This window comes from Gopherus evgoodei, chromosome 2 (assembly GCF_007399415.2).
Source record: "Gopherus evgoodei ecotype Sinaloan lineage chromosome 2, rGopEvg1_v1.p, whole genome shotgun sequence".
Taxonomy (NCBI): domain Eukaryota; kingdom Metazoa; phylum Chordata; order Testudines; family Testudinidae; genus Gopherus; species Gopherus evgoodei.
This window is the reverse complement of record NC_044323.1, coordinates 198588184-198610422: the sequence shown is the minus strand read 5'-3', so window position 1 is coordinate 198610422 and position 22239 is coordinate 198588184. Positions and strand designations below refer to the sequence as shown.

At 39.6% G+C, this 22239-nt stretch overlaps 1 protein-coding gene across 1 annotated transcript in view; it reads left to right on the top strand.

Moving 5' to 3' along the window:
- The window catches only part of CCDC102B (coiled-coil domain containing 102B), a 354221-nt gene that overhangs the window by 5027 nt on the left and 326955 nt on the right, over nucleotides 1-22239 (top strand). Inside the window, 2 exon segments of the mRNA XM_030552669.1 lie at nucleotides 6046-6115; nucleotides 6118-6152. Coding sequence (XP_030408529.1) covers nucleotides 6046-6115; nucleotides 6118-6152 — 105 coding nt within the window.

Genomic DNA, 22239 nt, shown 5'->3' with positions numbered 1-22239 from the left:
CCTAGGGGATGTCTAGAAACAGGATCGAGGAACACTGATTGGGTCTTGCAAGAAAACTTGCAGGGTGTGTTGTGCCCATGAAGTCAGAAGACTTCAGTCACCAGAACTGTTGTTCCAATAAGAACTTAAGTTAACTGAAAAAGAAAAAAGAAGAAAATTTTCCCTCCTCAACAACAGCAGAAGTAGATTAAACAATTTCAGTTCAAAGAATTAGCAACACTAGGCTATGATGGAGCAAAGTTTTCCATTATTACTTTTTTTTTTTGGCAACTATCTTGTGGATGTTGTGAGTCTCTGGATGTGTTTGTTTATGGATCAGTTTTGGCATGCAATCCGTGCAAGACTATCAAACAGCTATTTTTTCCATAATAACAGAATGTTTCTCAAGGTTATAGTGACTGTATTTGCTATATAAATCTGTCTGCTCTCTTAAACTCACCACAGAGCTCTGTAAGTGGGTGGCTGATGTTAGCAGTCACAAGAAAATAGCATGTCTTTCAAATGCCTAACAAAACCATTGTGTGCTAATAGTTTTAAGACTCTAATAGTTTTAAAGTAAGTGCAATCTGAAAATATTAAAATTCTTGCAAGTTTCATTGTGTCCCCAACTGGGCATGCAGTTAACAATCTTAATTGTGCAACAGAGCCTTCCCTGTGATCTCTAGCAGTTTCTTAGGTCCAACACTATGATGTGCCAAATGCCTCTTGTATGTGATAGGCACCTCAACTCCCATTGATTCCATTGGGAGTTGAGGTATGTATTCAGAACCTAGCATGAGGCACTTAGTACTCCTCTAGCAGAGATAGAAAAATAAACTGGGAATCAAGAGACCTAGTTTCTATTCTTGGCTCTGCCATTTGATCTGCAGTTTAACCTTGGGTAAGTCGCTTAACTTTTCTATGCCTGTACTTTCCCCTCATACTCTTTATATAGCTCAGTGTTTTGAGCATTGGCCTGCTTAATCCAGGGTTGTGAGTTCAATCCTGGAGAGGGCCATTTAGAGAACTGGGGTAAAAATCTGTCTGGGGATTGGTCCTGCTTTGAGCAAGGGGAGTAGACTAGATGACCTTCTGAGGTCCCTTCCAATCCTACTCTTAGAAAAATGTATTTATTTAGATTGCAAACTCTTCAAAGCAGGGACTGCCTCTTATGTATTTTTGTACAGTTTCTAGGCCAATGGAACAGCAGGCTCAATGGGAGCCTCTGAGTACGGGTGCTACTGTAACACAAATAATAAATTAGTACTTCATACATGCCATTTGCAAACACTGTATACAGGAAAACTCCACTTTCCAATTATATTATCTACATAGCTGTTCAATATGTCCATTTGATACAACTACCCAAATAGAGCATTTTACCCTCATTAGAAGTTCCTTCTTTAATTTACAGTTTCATCCTTTTGCTGTTCAGTGCGGGAAATGTCCTTTCTGTTTTGTTAATTCACTTTCACTTCTCTTGTAAGGTCAGGATCACGCTTCCCATTATACATTGTAAAGGTGTGAATTCATCTCTTTAGTTGTCCTGTGCTTCACTGTCTGCTATTTTTCATGGTTACTAATCAGCCTGGTATCATTATTGTAGCCTTTACTATGCTAATGATGGCTTCAATTTTCTCATCCTGTTCAGCTGTAATTTATTATTGCTGGTCATGATGGCCTATGAGAGTAATATTACTTTCTTCAGACATCACTATTCTCTGAATTAAAAAAAAAATTAAAAATCAAATTGCCTTTTCTAAAGGATATCCAAACTACTGCTTCCTGGCAGAAAACTTGACCTAATTATTGAGAAAAGGGGTGAGACAATGTTATTTAGTGGTTGTATTACTATAGCATTTAGAAGCCTTAGTCATGGACCAGGACCCCATTGGGCTAGGCACAGACACAGAATAAAAAGATGCTCCATATGCAAAGAGCTTACCATCTCAGGATAAGACAAGAGACAACAGATGGATACAGATAGATAAGGAAGTACAAGGAAACAGTGAGACACTATTGGTAAGCATGGTAGGCAGCAGTATCGGCACAACAGTGCACTAACCGTTGTGGCAAAAAAGTTTTCTTACACTCAACTTTGTTTAACATCACTGCCAGTCTATAGTAATGGGTGTATGTGCCACCTGGCACTTGATCACCATATAGAAGGAAGAAAAGCACTTAGAGTTTATAAGATCTGTTTAGATTTAGTACTTTGGTCAACTAAGCTCATTAAAAATCCATCTTTCAGCATGGGTTTATAACAAAATGTTCATAAAATATGGCTCTAGTCAAAACAATCTTATCACATGAATGTTGCTGTCATAACTTTATTCCCAGATCTGGACCTTAGCGTCCAAAATATGGGGGTTAGCATGAAAACCTCCAAGCTTAGCTACCAGCTTGGACCTGGTACTTGCTGCCACCACCCAAAAAATTAGAGTGTTTTGGGGCACTCTGGTCCCCCTGAAAAACCTTCCCTGGGGACCCCAAGACCCAAATCCCTTGAGTCTCACAACAAAGGGAAATAATCCTTTTCCCTTCCCCCCCTCCAGGTGCTCCTGGAGAGATACACAGACACAAGCTCTGTGAATCCAAACAGAGTGACTCCCCCTCTCTGTTCCCAGTCCTGGAACAAAAAGTACTTTCCTCTTCACCCAGAGGGAATGCAAATCAGGCTAGCCAATTCAACACACACAGATCTCCCCTGATTTCTTCCTCCCACCAATTCCCTGGTGAGTACAGACTCAATTTCCCTGAAGTAAAGAAAAAACTCCAACAGGTCTTAAAAGAAAGCTTTATATAAAAAAAGAAAGAAAAAATACAAATGGTCTCTCTGTATTAAGATGACGAATACAGGGTCAATTGCTTAAAAGAATATTGAATAAACAGCCTTATTCAAAAAGAATACAAATCAAAGCACTCCAGCACTTATATTCATGCAAATACCAAAGAAAAGAAACCATATAACTTACTATCTGATCTCTTTGTCCTTACACTTAGAAACAGAAGATTAGAAAACAGAACTACTTCTCCAAAGCTCAGAGAAAGCAGGCAGCCAGAAAACAAAGACCTCAGACACACAATTCCCTCCACCCAAAGTTGAAAAAATCCGGTTTCCTGATTGGTCCTCTGGTCAGGTGCTCCAGGTGAAAGAGACATTAACCCTTAGCTATCTGTTTATGACAGTTGCCATTTGTCAAATGCTTGGTAGATTGTGAAAGGTATTCCTATGGCATAGAATTGTTATTCCTAGCAGATGTCTTTGAGGTTTCTTTTCTTTTAAACTATTCCACTTGTCTGCTTTTCTAGTACAGTCAAACCTCGCAATAACGCACCCCTCCATAACGCGAAATCACTTATAGCGCGATCACAGGTTGGCTCCCCTTTAAGGCATAATACAGTACGGTACTGTACCAATGGTCCCCAACACCATGGCAGGGAAGAGAAGCTGCAACCTCACACCTGCCAGGGTCAGAGAACTCCGAGGCTGCGGGCGCCGGTGCTCTCTGTCCCCGGCAGGGAGGGAGCCGCAACTCCTCTTGAAGTGGGAGAGAAGCCACGGCCCCGTATCTGCCGGGGACAGAGAGCATCGGTGCCCGCAGCCCTGGAGTTCTCTGTCCCCGGCAGGCAGGGGGATGCAGCTCCTTTCCTCTGCTGGGCACTAGGCACAAGGCGGCGCACATCGATGTACCGCATTGGGGACCACTGACAAACCCCGCTATACCACGACCCTGCATTTAGCGCAAAGTAAGTTTTTGGACCCCAAACATCACATCATAGCAGGATTTCACTGTACTTCTTTGTCCCTTGTGCTTTACAAAGCACCTCCTATTATAATAAACAATTTCAAAAACTAATAAGACTAAAACAACATCAACACTTTATCTTAAATGTTTGGACATTTTCATCCTCCTGTTTTAAAAATCTCGTGCTACTAAGATGTAGTTTATAATCAAATGGAATACGTCTAGGCTTTATGATGCTGACCTGATTTCATAACACTGTTGTGATTATGATCCGAGTGACTTTATGTGTAATACTCTTTGTCTAATTGCCATTTTCTAACAATGAGTAATGACTCACCTCAAGGGTCCCAGAGCCCAGGCTGCAGCCAGAGCCTAAATGTCTACACAGCAATTAAATACCTTCCAGCTTGAATCCTGTGAGAATAAGTCAACTGGCTCAGGCGAGCCATGGGGGTGTCTAATTGCAGTGTAGACATATCCTTTGTGGTGCTCTCTCCTGCTCTAAATCATATTTCTTTAGATCTCTGGATATTGGTAGAAAATAATGCTTTAATTGTTTTGAATAAAGGGTAAAGGTAGCAATGAGAGTTCATTATTTAAATACTACAGTACCTCTCTCTATGAAATCAGATTGTTCTTCATGCATTAAGTAGTCTTAATATTTTCGTAGATATTGACTTGGCTGTAGGAGTAAGTAGAGCTTCATATCCAAATATCTTGATGGAGGCAAATAAGTATTAAAAGATGTAATCTTAATGAAGATGTAGTAGTACTTCTGAGATCAATTCATCCCCATTTCCAAAATATTTCTAGCAGCTTCCTTCAGGAACAAATAATATTTGAAATGGCTAGATAATACAAACAAAATCTGAAAGCATTTCATTTGGGTTATTAATGTCTAAATTAGAACATTTATGGTTTCCATTCATATGGAATTGTGCATATGTTATGTATATGTCCCCTTCCAATACTCCTCTGACTGTACTTGAACAAAGTGAATAGGGTCTTTGAAAATTTCATCACAAATTATCCAATGTAAAGGTCAGAAAGAAACAAATCTTAAAAAACAAACCAAACAAACAAACAAAAACAGTGTTCAAATTGCAATCCTGAGGGCTCTATTAAAATATAATTATTTTATGGCTTCCAGAGTACACAGAGTAAGGGAACCAAAGAAAACGTATTCTGCACTCATCTGATTGAAATACCACAAACCATCATGAAAAAGCCCATAATCATACTTCTGTTTGCCTAGACCCTGACATTAGGGGACAGTGCAAACAGATCACAGCTTTCTGCAATCTGTGAGAGCTGTAGGAGGCTGGCAAAGTCTGAAAGAAGAGAACTTCTGGCTGAGAGAGAAGCATGGTCAGAACAGCTGGGAATGTATTGATACAAACCTCCATTTAGAGTTTTCTATTGGTGGAGTACTTAGGGAATAGACAGTGAAATTTTAATGCTGCTTGCCGACCAGCCCATGTGGAAACAGGACATGCCCTTCCTGGAAGTAAAAGCTCAAGGATTTTCATTTTGACAGAAGGCTAGAAAAGGAGTGCTCACACCATCTAGAAATGGTGGTATATCAACATTTTTTCTTTTTTTTAGCACTGGGGACTTTTTTCTAGGTTGAAAATGAACTGTACTGACTTCAGTGGAGCTAGGCTGATTTACACCAGCTGAGGACCTAGCACTAGGAAACACAGAATAAAGAGGGAATTGAGAGAGAACTATTCCAAGAAAAAGTATAATTAGCTATAAACAATGTACAATAAATGCTCAGGGAAGATGAATGAAGTTAAAGGTAAAACAAAGCTCAAATAAAGTAGATCCCTGTATGGAGTGGGAAAGCAGCCTGGAGCAGGGAAAACTGAAAACTTGGGAATTCATGATTAAGATAATCTAATGAAAGATAAAATTGGCCTTTTCCCTTGCTTTACACTCTATTCTGTTCAGATATTGCACCTATTTGTTACCTTTTCTCTGATGGTCTTTGCCATCACATGGTATATTGGATCAACTGATTCTGGTGGAAGTCAATTTCTAAGTTTCCTTTGGTTTAGCATAGCATTTCATGCATATTTCACATTGTTAGATTGTTTTGGTTCCTTCTCCTCACTTTGGTGAATCTCTTTGGCTAATCCTTTGAACATCATAAAAGTATTACAAACATGTAATTTAAAAAACAAAAACAAAACAAAACACTATGTTCAAATCTAGCAAAGCAAGACAGTTAGAAACAATACAAAAGATATTCAGAATCAGCTTTTGTTATTATAAAGATTTTTTTTAATGATGATTGTTAAAACATTTTTTATAGAATGCATTTTTCCTGGAAAAAGAAGTAGAGAAGCTGGACTCTGATCTCTCTCAGTGGAAATGGAAATATGAAGAATGCGACAGTCCAAGCTGGAGAGCCTGAAACAGGTATGTTGGCAGAAAAAGCAAACAAAATACTACTACTGGGGAACAGAGAGCAAAACAATCTGTGAAACTGATAAACAAGTAATTTTGGACTGTAGCAGATGCCTGCCCTAGAGGAAACAATATTTTCTGTATTTGACAAAAAATGTCAGTCACCATTCTCACCCTCATTCAGAGCCCATTGTGCAGAGAATGACCAACTACTGAGCCAAATTACATCATACAAGCATATTATATAGTAGTTTCATTTGGACTAAATGTTTCAAACCATCCATGTTTTATGACCTAAATGGAAACTGCTGAGTCCTGATAACTCTCATAAAATTCATTGTAATTTGTGGGTACTTCTGAAAATCAGGTCACTTCTATTTAGGTGTCAAAATATTGGTATAGAAGAGTTCACTGTAACTTTAAGCAGACAGGTTTGGAACATATGGTTAAAGCGTTTACACTTTATTTGCCTCTATTGTGCACAAGACACCAAGAATTTTTAGGTTTTTTTTAAATTAAATTACAGTGATTATCAAACACTTAGATTAAGTCAATTGCTATTATTTAGATTATATTTTTTTAAATTAGCATACATATATAAACTCAGCAGGGAATGCACTATAGCAATGTTGGAATTGAATCCTCTACATTTTACACATTTTACTTTGTAGTCCTGGATCTTCTCTTGTCTGTTATCTTAGGCTTCCTTTAGATTTTGGTATCTTTTACTCTCCTTTAGTTGTTATGTAGGAAAATCTTTCCTGATTAAATGCAAACTATTCAACTGGTCTATCATAACTCTGTGATTAAAATATGAAGCAGATGTTCTGGTAAATTATTTTGCCCTGAGGTTTTGATCACCGCTGGGGAGAAGAGAACAATAAAAATTGATACTGATACAAGGATAAGAGACAACTATCATGCAGTCTCCAACTGCAAATCATCTTTGAGTTCTTAGTTGGATACATGTTGAAAAGAAAAAACTAATTTTAACATGAGATGTTTATTTTGATGTAATACATGATATTGAACAAACACACACAGAAAATATTTGTATTTAACTGTGAACAGAAGGTAACTTTTTGTGTATTCTGCATATCTTGGAAGTTTTGTAGGGCTATGATTTATTCTGTTTTTAATATTACAGAGGAAAACATTAGTTTTAGTAAATCTGATTAATTTGAATGAAATTACCACCATGAATCTATTTTGTAAGTGAAAATCCTCCATATTTTAAAATGCACAAATCTTGTGTGTGGGTGAAAGTTGTTTGATATATATCAGTGTTAAGAAAAAATATTCAACTACTCTTACCAGCTTCTTGATAACAAAGATTATCTCTCTTGAGATATCATCATAATAGAAAACAAATGTAACAATAAATCTATGATCTTTTTCCCCAAATAGATATGATATCATAGCTATAGAATAGGGCATCAGTAAAATGTAGCTTCTTAGATATCGAACTGCAGCTACATTTCAGCTGGAGCTGCCAAATTTCTCTGTTTTAAATAAAATTAGATATCAAATTTTCAAAGACAAATTGCTGGATTTCTATCAGTTCAGGAAACAGTATGCTAACTGTCCTTGAAAATTCCTATTTAAATTAAAAAAAATGCACATCACACTAGATAGTATTAGCAGGTTGAGAGTCATACTACTAAGCTTGCAAAATACTCATTTAAATGTTACTTAATAAAAGGGATTTTTGAACTGACACCCTTATTTTATCCATATATGTTCTCTATTTTCAGACTATGTTACATAGCTGAATTTTTGCTAGTTATGGGAAAGTGAATGTAACCAGGCACTTCTGTTACTAGCTTTTTGTGTTTTGTGTTTGACTGTAGTTTGACTACATTTTCTTTGATAATTTCATATTGCTTCTGAAACTGTTTAAAAGTGTGTCATTTCTTTGTTTGAAGTCTGGTGTAAGTAACCTAAGTGTCATATTTTTGGTAGCTAAGATGTGTTCACAAGTATTGTAAACAAAAACACGTCATGGTTGTTTTAGTGACTGATACTTTGGAAGAGCCCAGTCTGGTTAGTGTCTACCCTCTAGTCCCCTCTGGAATGATGGAGCTGTTCAAGAATGTGAGATCCCATAATCCTCAAGTGATCTGGAGTGGTTGTCTGTTGTAGATAGTCTTGTAGATAGAAGCTTAAAAATATAGTTCTAACAGAAAAGGTCTTTAGTATCCTTCTGATATACTAAAAGTATGTTGAGATGTTCTTATCTATCTGCATTATGGATCCACCAGCTTAAAGATTTGCTGTACCTGGACCAGCAGTGTTAATGCAACTATGCATGAAGGGAGACACATGTTGAACCTAGTCTTCTTACTGGTCTTGGTTATCTGCAGGGTAGTTATTGTCCTTATGGGGATTACAGGATCATTCATTATAGTGTAGAGTTCACCTCTGGGGATAAAACAAATTCCCTTCAACTAACCATGCATAATAAATGTTGCCCATTATATCATGCGGGATTTGGAGAAATGCTAACGCACTCAGACTCAAGCACAGCCCTTTTCAAGGATACTTCTAGAATAATGAACTCTATGTTTCATTCGATTCTTGCTGTACCCTTCACTCTGAGAGTACAATGGTTCTGATCTAAGTGATCATGTGGAGATAATATTTCATAGAATTAACAACCTTATTTCTCTTGCCAAACCACCTTCTTCAGAACAGTGGACGATCTTAGTTTTTCAGTGTCAATGCCTCTGAAGATAACAATTAGTAGCAATGTGATTTAGTTCTGCTCGTTTTTTGGAAAAACAAGATTTTGGTCAGGTTTGATGAGCTAAGAGGTATTAAGTAAAGGAGCACAGAAACTTGAGAACTGCTATACTAGAATAAAGCAGTGGTGCAGCAAATGCAGCACTTTGCCTTAGAAAGAATCATATTACCACATCTTAAAAATGGAGAGGAAAATCTTTTTTTTTTTTTTTAAAGACTTCACTCACCCCAAAAGTATTTGAAAACTATAAACTAGTTTCTAACTAGGAAAAAATCCTAGAAAAAGTGACAATATGTACACAATGATGCAATCCCAGGTTCTGGTATGTGTTCACACAGCATCGAATGTGTCCTGTTCAGAGTCATAAGCAAGAGAGATAGTATATATTGTTGTTAGAGTAGGGAACTGGCAGTTAAGAGGCCTGAGTTCAACCCCTAAATCTATTTCCAACTAACAATATGAAATTATACAAGTCATTTTATATTGCTGGGCCGTGTATTACGGGGTTCACTTACCATTGGGCACCTCCTTGTGGCTGAGTCTGGGGATTGATTCCACTCAGGTCTGATGCCTCGCCTTCAGACAGATTGCTTCTGGTCCATGACTCATCTGTTTCAGGACTCGCAGTGCTCCCTCTTTGTGACTCAGCCCTCCAGCCAGGTCATTATATAGACCTCCGCTTCAGGGGTATCAAAGTCCCACTGGCTCAGCTTTCTGCATGCCATTCCAGACAGTCTTCTGCTCCAAGGCCAGGTCCTATGCTAGTTCCTCAGCAGCTGGGAACCTAGGTTCCAGCCCAGGGATTCTTTGTCTAGCAACCATGATCTCCTTGCTCCTAGTCCCTGTTGCTATTTCTATGGACTCTTTCCTACTTCCCTTCTCTATCTCTTGGTACCAGCTCAAATTTACCAGCCTAAACACCCTCATCCTGGGAGTAAATGTACACTAATTCTTCCTTTGGGTTTATTGCCAGACTCTGTAACCCCAAACACACCTCCCTTCTCCAAGGGAGTAACTGCAGACTACTTCCCCTGGCATAAACACTTAACATAAACATGTAAAGGGTTAAGAAGTTCACCTAGCCTAGCTGATACCTGACCAGAGGAACCAATGGGGGAACAAGATGTTTCAAAAGGAAGGAGGCAAGTTGCCTTTGTTTAGTCAGTTTTCAGTTTCAGTCAGAGTGAAAAAGATCAAGGAACCAGCCTCTTACACTGCTCTACAGCCAAAATGCTTCTGAAATAAATGTAGTCAAACTTTACTAATTTTGGGTCACTGAGAACGAAAATGATGCTTAAAATTGTTGATTTGCTCTAGTTTTCAAGATATGCTTTTGGTCAATATATACAACCCTTGACTTGGGAATGGCGGAGGATAAGTGAGTTATAAAGGGAAGGGATCTCAATTTAAACCAGAAATGACTAAAATAGATCTTTGACTGGATCTATGAATAAATCTATGACTGGGTTTGGACAGTACTTGCTTTTGAGGCAAAACAATGAATGATGCAATCGGAAGCTGGTATTGCGTCATACATGATATGAATTGCATCATGTTATTCCTAGAAGTCATGGATGATGCAATCATAACGAAGCTTACATCACTCTGCTGAACAGATTGCCATATATCAGCTCTAGAAATCATACAGTGTCGTGCTCTTTTCTTTGTCAGTGTTTGATTTTGCAAAGGGACACATTTCTGTTTAGCCAAAGTGAGCAGAGATGCCTCGTACTTGTGTCAACAGTGCAGATAACTTCTGTTATGTTTGTGGTGAAGTTACTTTTGCATCACAAAAGCGCAGTCTAACCACTCTGGTTAAGAAAGCCTATCACCTTTCTTTTGGCTGCAAAATTGGAGATCAGGACAAGAGGTGGGCCCCACACATATGCTGCAAGACTTGTGCAACAAATCTTGGCCAATGGTTGAACAGGAAAAGGAAATCTATGCCTTTTGCAGTGCCAATGATTTGGAGAGAGCGAACAGATCATACTAGCAATTGTTACTTCTGCATGGTGCCTCCAGTTGGGAAAGGTGTGTCAAAGAAGAAAAAGTGGACTGTGCATTATCCAAACATTCCATCAGCTATACGCCCAGTACCCCACAGAGAAGGACTGCCAGTTCCTGATGCACCAGAATCATTCTCACTTGAGTCAGATGAGGAAGAGGAAGAGGAAGAGGATGAAACTTCTGGTCCTGAACCATCAATGTCACAGGACCCACATTTTCTCCCATCCTCCTCCTCTGAACCACACCTCATAACACTAGGTGATGAATGACCTTGTCAGGGATTTGGAACTACCCAAGAGTAAGGCAGAGCTGTTGGATCCTGACTACAGCAGTGGAATCTCCTGGCAGGCTATCAGAGCAAATGGAGCCCATTAATGCTTGCAGACTATTGCTGGACAGTGACAAGAGATGCTCCATTTAATGAATACAAGAGACAAGCCAAGAAGCGCTGAGTAGACACTAAATAGGACTAAACTATGTACATAATAGTTTTTTGCCTTTTGTTTCATAATACATTTTATTTATATAACCCTTTTGCTGATTTTTAAAGTGTTACATAAACAGGACAGGTGAAATATTATCATGTAAAGCAACCATAAACACATGAAAAGACCTAGGTTTACAATTTATGATTAAAACTCTACTATCTACACAATATACATAGACATAAAATATAAAAACTTAAATATCTTAGAAACAGTAGCCAATCAGTTGTTTTAATTGTCATATTTGAATTCAGCCCATCAAAATACATAATAAATATCACATTTTATCTCTGAAGCAGACGACTTCTCAAAAATTGTAGACCAGTGTTATCAGAGTAGTAAGTTTTAGAAAGGAATAAATAGGTTTATGTTTATTTTCTTTTGTGACTTGTCTTGGTACTATTAAAGGAATTATCAGATTGCATATTCTTGTGTGTATTAAGATTTTTTCCCAGGGGAACGTCCTATGTTTTCAATCTATTGTCTGTGAAATTAGCAGATATGTTGTTCCCCAGAGGTTTTTTTTTTCTTTCTTTTCTTTAATTAAAAGCCTTCTTTTTAAGAGCCTGATTGATTTTTTCCCTGTTTTTTTTAGATCCAAGGGAATTGGATCTGGACTCACCAGGGACTGGTGGGGGGAAAAAGGGAGGAGGAAGGAATAATTCTTCCTTGTTTTTGAGATCCAAGGGAATTGGATCTGGATTGACCAGGGAATTGGTGGAGGAGTCTCTCAAGGCTACCCAGAGAGGGGAAGGTTTTAGGGGGAAAGGGAGTGATCCAGGTACTCAGAAATTCTGGATGGTGGCAGCGAGACCAGATCTAATCTGTTAATTAAGCTTAGAAGTGTCCGTGCAGGTCCCCACATCTGTACCCTAAAGTTCAGAGTAGGGGTGAGATCTGTGACATCCCCCAAAGCCCTTTTCTTCTTCTTCTTCTCCTTCTTCTTCTTCTTCAGATTTGTGGCATAGCAGACTCACTTCCCGAGTCTATGACTGCCATGCATTGTACTTAGTATCTTTTCCATGACTTAGAGTGGTGTTTCCCAAATTTGGGATGCCGCTTGTTTAGGGAAAGCCCTTGGCAGGCTGAGCCTGTATGTGTACCTGCTGCGTCCGCAGATCTGGCTGATCGCAGCTCCCACTGGCTGTGATTCGCTGCTCCAGGCCAATGGGAGCTTCTGGAAGCAGCAGCCAGTACATGCCTCAGCCCATGTCTCTTCCCACAGCCCCCGTTGGCCTGGAGCAACGAACCATGACCAATGGGAGCCGCAATCGGCTGGACCTGCAGAGACGGCAGGTAAACAAACTAGCCCGGCCCGCCAGGGGCTTTCCCTAAGCAAGTAGTGTCCCAAGTTTAGGAAACACTGACTTAGAGTCTCTCACTATTCTCCATATTCTTAGAGAATTGCGAAAGAGTTTTTTTTTTCAAATGGGCCCTGTTTTCCTAATTTTTTTTTGATTGATGTGGCAAGAATTTTTTTTTTTACTGTAAGGCTGAGTTTGCTATATAAATAGCTCCTTTCATTGGTACAGTCTTTACAATCCCAAAAGAATATGATCTATGGTTTCAGGAACATTGCATGTTACACATTTGTGTGCATGTTAATTAGAAATAAATTACTGTTTAATCTACAATGTCCTGTTATCATTCTAAATAGAGCCACTTCGCTCTTCCTCCCAGGGCCTTGGATTATGTCAACATTGTTAACTGTAGGGCATACGTCTCAGAATTTTTTCCATTCCTTTTATTTGCCAACAATTCTTGCCATTCCTTCCTTAGTTCATTTTTGATTAGGTGTTTAAATTTTTGTTTGCTTAAGGGAATTCCTAGGTTCATGATTAATAACACTTTTTTGCCTATTTGTCAGCCAATTTGTTGACTGCTATCACTATATGTGCCGGGAACCATGCTATTACTGTGGTTATATTCAATGGTGATAGTTCAGTTATTAGCGGTAATATTTCATTTCTGCTAGATGACTTATCACTGTAAAATTGTCTGCAGCCCTGATAAGGAGTCTCACAGGTTGGCTACAGTAGCTGGCCACACATCTGAAGTCCAATTTAGTGCCAGCATAATCCCTGTTATCTTAGCTGTAAAGACTGATACAAAGTCACTTAGCACTATTGCTTTCTTGAATCTGAGTGAGGCACTCCGAGAGCTGTTCCCACTCTCCTTGCATCTTCCTCGTTGGAACCATCTGTATACATTTGGCAATAGTGTCCCTGCTTGTCACCAATATATTGATTTGTTATATGTTGCATATTTATCAGTCTTCTCTCTTTATGTATTTCACTATATAATTCCATGTCTATCTCGGGGGGGAAAGTTTTCCAGTGATACAGTATTTTTGGTCTCTTTCAATCCTCTTTTCATTAAGATCCTTTATCCACTTCTGTAGCCTACTCATACGGGAATTTTGAGGGTTTTTTGTCCTTCCCTTAATTCCCAATGATCGTTATTTATTAACTTTGTGTTATCATCTTTGCTATTACGTAGTACTTTGTCACAAAAGTTTAAGTCTAGGAGTTTCATTCTAAGAGTGACAGACATTTCACTGCCTGCTCTCTCTAGTACATGAAGAAGTATAATAATGAAGGTGCCACATATGATATGCAGTGCCTGTGTTTTGGATATAGTCTAGTTTTCTCAGATTCCTTTCATTGCTGATCCAAAGACCTGGCATCTATACTCAGTAAGTGGTCTAATTAACGCTTTGTATAGTATTGTCACAATTTTCTTATCTGCTCCTCAGAATGTTCCAGAGATACTTTTCAGTAAGTTGATTCTACATTTTCACTTTTCTTTAATATTTTAATATGGTCCCTCTAAGTGAGCTTATCAAATATCACACCTAAGAATTTTTTTAATTTTTCACTATATTTAGATGTTTGTTATATCACTATAAATTTACAACTTTTTGGATTTTCCTTTTTGTGAAGCTCACTCCCTTAATTTTGCTTAAGGAAAATTGGAAGCTCCACCTGTTTCCCCGTTATGCACTTAAGTGCATTATTGATTCTTTTGGCAGCTCTTTCAAGGTTTCTGCTTTTGGTCCATATGACCAGCCTCACCCCTGCTTCCCCAGCAGCAAGTTTTTGGGTGTGCGGGGCAGTGCTTACCTTGGGGGCTCCTTAGAAGGGCCACAGGAACTCCCCTCCCTCAGTTCCTAACTCCATGTGCTGCCTCTGCCTGCAGGCACCACCGCCACAGCTCCCATTGACCGTGGTTCCCAGTCAATGGGACCTGCAGAATCTGGGCTTGAAGCAGAGCAGAGGCAGCACGTGGATCTAGGAGCTGGAGGTTGCCACTTCCCAGGAGCTCGGTAGGGAACTTGCCCCAGCCTCACCGACCCCTCCTCCCCTGGCTGTGATGCCCCTCCCCCTGAACACCCACAGCGCTCCCCCAGATGCAGCTCCCCTGAGCACCCACAGCACCCTCTGGGCCACCACCTGCAGCACCCCAGGGCTGCCCCTCCAAGCCTGTCACCCCCAAAGTTTTAATCAGGGGTAAATAGTAAAAGTCATAGACAGGTCATGGGCTGTGAATTTTTGTTTACTGCCCTGTCCATGACGTTTACTAAAAATACCCATGACTAAAACATAGCCTCACATATGACACAGTTGTCAGCAAATAACATGATCCCTATTCCTGTAATCAGTTCCTTAGGGAGATAATTTATCATGATGTTAAAGAGGGTTGGGCTACCATTCTCCTGTGGAATTCCATTTGCAAGTGAATATAGGTTGGAAAAAGCTTTCCCTATTCAGACTTGTGTAGGTCTTTTGTTTAAGAAGTCCATTATCCATCTATATATTTTCCCCATAACATCCATGGAAGCCACAGTATGAAGTAATCCTTCTCTCCATAACACAGCATAGGCTTTCTCTATGTCCAGGAAAGTTGTCATTGTGAATATTTTGGTTTTCAGGTTTTTTTATGGTTCTGTCTCTAACCTTACAATGTGGTCATCTCACTCCTACCTTTCTGAACCCACTTTGCATTCCATCTATGAATTTACTTCTCTCTGGGTGTTGTACCACTAATCTTTCCATTACCATTTTTTGAGGGCAATGGGTCTTTGTGTCAAGTCTTGAGCACAACTTACCTGACTGTCTCACTGGAACAATAATTGCGTGTTTCCAGTCCTTAGATATTTCACCTTTTTGCAATATGTTGTTATATAATTTTAGTAGCATCTCAAGCTTCCTTCACTTAAGTGTTTAAGCATTTCAAAGCTTATTATGTCCTTGCCTGGTACGATGCTTTTGTTGCTTAATACCATTGTTTGTAGTTCCCTCCTACCAAAGTTTTCATTTAAAATAATATCCACATTCTCCTTCCATCTTTTCAGCCTCTCACAATTATCCTTAAAGAATCTTATTTTCCTCTCACTAATTTGTCCTCTGATCCTCATCTTTATTTTTGAAACATGTCCAGAATTTACATTTTCTTTATTGGAGCTTATTTCTCCATGCCCTGCAATTGTGGCTCTTACTCTTTATTCCATTCATTTTCCTAATCTGCTTATATACCTCTGTTGCATTGGTATTTATTTATTTATTTATTTATTTATTTCCTGCAGTCTGTTTCCCAGCTTTCTCTTTTTGCCCTCTAGATAGCCCTTTGTGCACCTGCCTTGCTTTTTTTAAAGATTTGATTAAATCCTCATTATTTAGGGATTTTTGTGCTTTTATGTATGCCTTATTCCTTTTCCTAATTATCATTTTACATTCCTTGTTCCACCATGAAACTCTTTTCCTATCTTTAAGTAGAGTTCATATCCTAGTAATAGCTAGGCTGGTTGTCTTTCGAACACCCTTAGTAACATCACTACAGAATTCCTCAGTATTTTCATTTAATACTTTGCTCAATCACATATTCCTCACTTTCGTTTCTAAAGAGTTTTCCATTTACCTTTTTTTTTTAAGATTCTAAGTGGAGATATTATCCTTGTCTTCAGTGTTCCCTTTTCCTTAATATGTAATTAACGTTGGGAAGTGGTCTCTACCCAGTCTTCTTTTTCCTGCAAGTTTCCCAGCTGTGTTTACTTGTTATGGTCAGGGGCGGCTCCAGGCACCAGCATGCCAAGCGGGTTCCTGGGGCGGCAAGCCGGGGGGGGCGCTCTTCCGGTCACCACGAGTGCGGCAGGCAGGTTGCCTTCGGCAGCATGCCTGCAGAGGGTCCACTGTTCCCGCGGCTTCAGCGGACCTCCGGCAGGCTGCTGCCAAATCCGCGGGACTGGGGACCTCCCGCAGGCAAGCCGCTGAAGGCAGCATGCCTGCCGTGCTTAAGGCGGCAAAATACCTAGAGCCGCCCCAGGCTATGGTGCTAGAAGCAATTCCCAGATCCAGCCATGAGAATAGGGTTGCCAGGAGTCTGGTGTCCAACTGGAATGCCTGGTTGAAAAGAGACCCCACGACTTTGGTCAGCACTGCTGACCACGCCACTAATAGTCATGTCAGTGGAGCAGCGAGGATGAGGGCAGGCTACACGTGGCTCCCAGAAGCAGCCAATATGTCCCTGTGTACTCGGTGCAGGGGCAGCCAAAGAGGCTCAGCATGCTGCCCCCACCCCAAGCACTGGCTCCCACAGTTCCTGGCCAATGGGAGCTGCGGGGGTGGCACTTGCAGGTGAGGGCTGTGAGCTGACTCCCCTGGCCTCTCCACCTAGAAGCTGCACATGCCGGCCCACTTCTGACAGCCGCCTGAGGTAAGTGCCGCCTGGAGCCTGCACCCTGAACCCGCTCCCACAGTCCAGCCCATTGCCCCAGTCTTGAGTTTCCCCCCCCCCCCGCATACCCAAACTGTCTCCCAGAGTCAGCATCTCCTCCCACACTCCGAACCCCTTGTCTACAGACAGAGCCCCCTCCTGCACCCTGAAACTCACATCCCCAGCCACACCCCGAGCCAGAGCTCTTACCCCCAACCCCACCCCCGCACCCCAACCCCCTGCCATGCCTGGAGCCCTCTGCCATACCCTGAACGCCTCATCCCTTGCCCCACACGAGCCCACACCCCCAGATGGAACCTTCACACCCCCTGCCCCAGCCCAGAGCCCCCTCATGCATTCTGAAACCCTCATTTCTGGCCCCACCCCAAAGCCCACACCCCCAGCCAGAGCCCTCCCTCCCTCCTGCACTCCAACTCTCTGCTCTAGCCTGGAGCCTCTCACACTCCAAACCCCTTGACCCTATCCTGGAGCCCCCTTCTGCACCCCAAACCCCTCATCCCTTGCTCCACCCCAGAGCCCACATCCTAAGCTGGAGCTCTCATCCCTTCCGCACCCCAACCCTAGGATTCCTTCATATCTTTTCTGCTGTTATCTTTTTTCAGTAGCCACTGATATGGTGGACTGTTGGACTCAGCTAAACTACTTGGCAAACAGGTTAGTTTCCTGATAGTCACTAGAAAGTGATACTTAGCGGCTCTGTGAGATCCAGCTTGGAGATGTATGGCTTTGATTAGATAATACATAGATATGTATTTGGCTCATTTTTTACTTTGAAGTGGTTATATAGTGTCTCATACACATAAGTTACATCTGTTTTGGCCTATTTAGGTCCTTGGACATCCAGTACACATTTGAAAGCAACCTGACAATCTTCTATAAACAGGGAATTATATCTGAAAGATGTTGTGAAGATCTTATACTCCACAATTCTTGTTGTGCATTTAATTTCTTCACACACAAGACATCTTTTAAAACATTTGCGTATACTTTAAGCCTCCATTGCATTGCTCTAATGAACATTTTATAGCAAACATGCTGTGCTCTTAAGATTTTTAATAGATGCACTTTACTGGTGGTCTGAAGGCTAAATAAAGCAATATTTATTAAGCAATTTTGCAATAAACTGTAACCACAGAAAAATATGCATCTTCTGATACTTGCCACTGGTGTGCAGTGTAGACTTAGAAATGCCTCTGTAGAGAGTGATAGCTCTTTTGTCATAAAAACAAAAATATTTTTCCCTTTCTGATAGTTGGAATATTAAAGCACATCTACTCTAGCTGGTCTAGTTTAAATAGAAAAAAAAGTTGATTCTCAGTCTGAGTCCCACTGGAAATGACAAATCACTAAAATTGGCAATTGCTGGCACTCCCATTAGCAGTGCCAGTATCAGCAGAGACACTTGGAATTGACTGGATATGGAGACTAAACTGGTATCCTTCACCCTTAGTTTGAGGCACATTTTCAGAGCAGTGTTAGAAGCTAGATTTTGCTGCTGCTCTTTCTTTTCTGGGGAAAAACTAGGAAACCCAGAACTCAGTCACCAGAGTTGTTCATCTTGCACTAGAAATAACTCACTCATAAAAAATATCTCTGAGCACTGTTCAAGAAAAAGTATTCTTCCAAACTCTTTCTGTATTTTACATTATAACTTTTGGCTATTTTTACTTCAATATCTTGGTTGTAGAGCTGTAATACTATCTTGATGTTCTTTCAGTGGCACAGATGATAAGAAGGGACAGGACTCCAGTGTACTGAATGAGATCCTATGTGTTGATGTTTACATCCTCAGTTAATACAGATGGGTATAACTCCACTACCGCCAGAATGGCTATGTCCCTATATGATCAAAATGTATTGATGTATCCTTCCAATTTAGCTAATCCCTAGGAATTTTACACAAGGTATACAATATAAAATAAAGCAAGTAGAATATTTAGCCTTTCCTTAAAAAGTCACCTTCATTGGAGCTCAATTAATATGAACACATTGAATTAAATATGGTATTCTTCAACCAGTAAGTGCTTTAGGGAAGAGGTGAAAGGAGATGCATTCGATAACATAGTGAGTTTATTTTTTCCTCAATAGTCTTTTAAGAAGTTCCACCACCACTTATGTCATCTCAGATATCAGCTACAGAAAAGTACTATATCAAAGGAGTATAACCTCCTAATGGCTGAAATCTCAAGTGGTCTTGTTCATTTGTTGGTGCTACAAGGCTTGTGACCTGCCCTTCTTTCAGCTAGTCTGAGTTTATTCCTTCCTCATTTAAAATCGCTAAATCTGTATCCAAAGAAACTAATGCTCTAAAAGAGGGAAAGGTCACAGAAAACAAAGAAAACAAATTAGCCAGAATGAAAGAGACTGTAAAGCAGCAAGTGTCTGAACAAGAATCAGTGGCAGACCGACAGTCAGCTGAAGAATAAATTAAAACTTAGTGGCCTGATTCTCAATTGCCATACACCTTTGTGTAGTCATTTTCATTTGTGGTGTAAAGCATTACCAAAACCAATATAGTAGCAAGTTACAGCCATTTTGTATTTGTGTAAATGACTACACAGTGACTGCATTGGATCAGAAAGTGAAATAGAAAAAAGCAGTTATAGAGTTGAAAAGAATGAAGGACAAAAAGGAACAACTTCTCGTGCTGCATTAAAATAGCATAGTGTTTGTTTCAATTAAGAAACATATAAGGAAGGACTTTGTGTGCTTTTTGATGTACAATGAAAAGAATCACTGTCCACTTCAAGGCAAAGCTGCAACCATTCTCTCAGCTGCATTTGCCTGTGGATCCACCATAAATAGACTAAGTTATATCATGGTTTTTGGGCAAAAACAGTAATGTATAGTGATTAGCATATTTTATTGTTTATTTAAGCAGTAACTGTGTATTCTGTGCTGTAGAAAACTCAAATAATCTCTGCTCTCACTAGTTTACAATCTAAATAAGACTGACCATGAATAGCCTACACACACTGGACAACTCAAAAGCATGAATGATTAGGAATATTTATTTAAAAAGTTTTGTCACTGATGACTTGTTTACAGTGCAGAAATGTGTTTTTAGGAGACATTTGAATTAGGATAGGGTTTTTTAAATTGTGTTTATTTATTTTAGTGGAAATGTTTTCAATAAAGTCAGGTTTCTGGTTCAAATACTGCATTCAAATTTGCCTTTCAGAATATTTTGCCATATTCACTTAGTTTGCTGCTTTGACAAATGTTTCTACCAATAAACCCATTTGCTGTTATTGAAAAGATTAGTATTAACTTGGAAAAATAAACATGTATTCATCAAGGAGTTATGCTCAGAAAACTGATAATGAAATTAGCTCAGTGTGCACAAAATTATACCAGGTTGGAATATAGATCACTTGGTTTAAGGCACCTAGTTTTAATACTTTGCACTTCCTGTAGTAGCTGTCTTCCATCTATTCTTGACCAGACCAGGATGAGGATAATTATTAGAGTTGGTTTGAAAATTTTCTATCAACATTTTTTTGAAGAAAAATGGCCTTTTTTTTTCTAAAATAAAATCCCAATCTCTTTTGTTTTTCTTTTTTTCGGTTGAAAAAATAAAGTCCTGTGAGAAACATGATACTTTTTCATTTATTTCAAAAGTTTTCATGGAAAATACTGCTTTCTGATCAGCTGTAGTCATCATGTCTGGCTTGACTATGGAGTCCTTATTCACCCTGGTAAGCACTTACTTTGTGAGCAGACTTATTGATTTAAGTAGGATTATTTGTGTAAGTGCTCATCCATGTAAGTATGAATTGCCCAACCTAGTCCTGGATGATAAACCTACATATTAATGAATTAGATGCATAAGCAACAACTTACTTGCATAGGACCTACACTCTTCTCCATTGATGTGGAGTTTACATTATTGATTTAACAGGACAGCCAGATATTGTTGATTGTATTTAATTATAGGGTTACACAAGTCATAAAGGGAGCTAAACTTTATTATTGTATGCTGATGGAGAATTTTAATTTCACCACATATTTAGTGACCCTCCCCAGCTGGTGGCTTTATGCATGTCTTTGAAAGGAAGATTTGGAAAGAGCTGTGACTCATGTCACATTCCTGATTTCAAAAGGATCTTTCCATGAGCTCTGAAGAAACAAAAGATGGAGCGGTAGATAGTGCTTGTCCAAAACTTCAAGCTTCAAATATCTAGTACTGTGAGGATTTGGAGGTAGTTTCTTTCTGCAGCTGGTATCTAGAACATAGACCGAAACTACACACTCCACAAGAATTTTCAGTGCTCGGTTTAGAAAAAAGTACATATACCTGCTGCATATGTAAGTTTACTACCACATCTGCTTGACTAAGAGTGTGGGATGAAGAAAAGTTAGTCAGATTTGTTGTTTTATTGTGGCTATTGAAATAGAAGGTGATTTTTCAATCAGCTATTATGTACAGAGAAGAGTTGTATTACTTTTGGAGAAAAGAAAAAGTCTGAGATGTTAGAGGGGAAGAGAGCCAGCCAAGCATTATTCGTGTTTAATTTATAACATGAATTTGCCTTTTCAGCCTGCATGTTCTGACTGACAGTGAGATGAGGGCCTTGGAGCTGTTGCATTACATCCTCTGTTTCCTTAGATTCTAATTAATCAGGGATTAAATTTTAGGTAAAATTAATTAATGGTGTTTTGTTTAGATGGAGTCAAATTCTGCCCTCAGTTTCACCCATGGAACCTCGCTTATTTCTATGAACAATGAGGAGAATGAAGTTAGGAAATGATCCAAAGCCCAATGAAATCAATGTGAGTCTTTTCTCTTGTTGTCAATAGACTTTGGATCAGTCCCTAAATGAGTCTGAATGGATGGTAAATTCTGCCCTCTTGTACATTCTTCATAGGCAAGTATCACTTTGCGACATGGAAATAAATTTAACATTTATTCATATGATCCTACGTAGAACAAGAGAGAAGTGTTCAGTAAACCACACAAGCGCAGTCTGTGCCACCTCTCCTCGTGGTTGGACCACTAAAGGATGGTGATCACCTGCTATTGCTACTCAGTTATCTAGTTACTCCTCTAAGTCAAGTGGTCCAAGGAGTGTCTGAAGAACCTGGGTTCACACCCAGAAGATGACCCACATAGTAAAAGTGTTGTATGCCC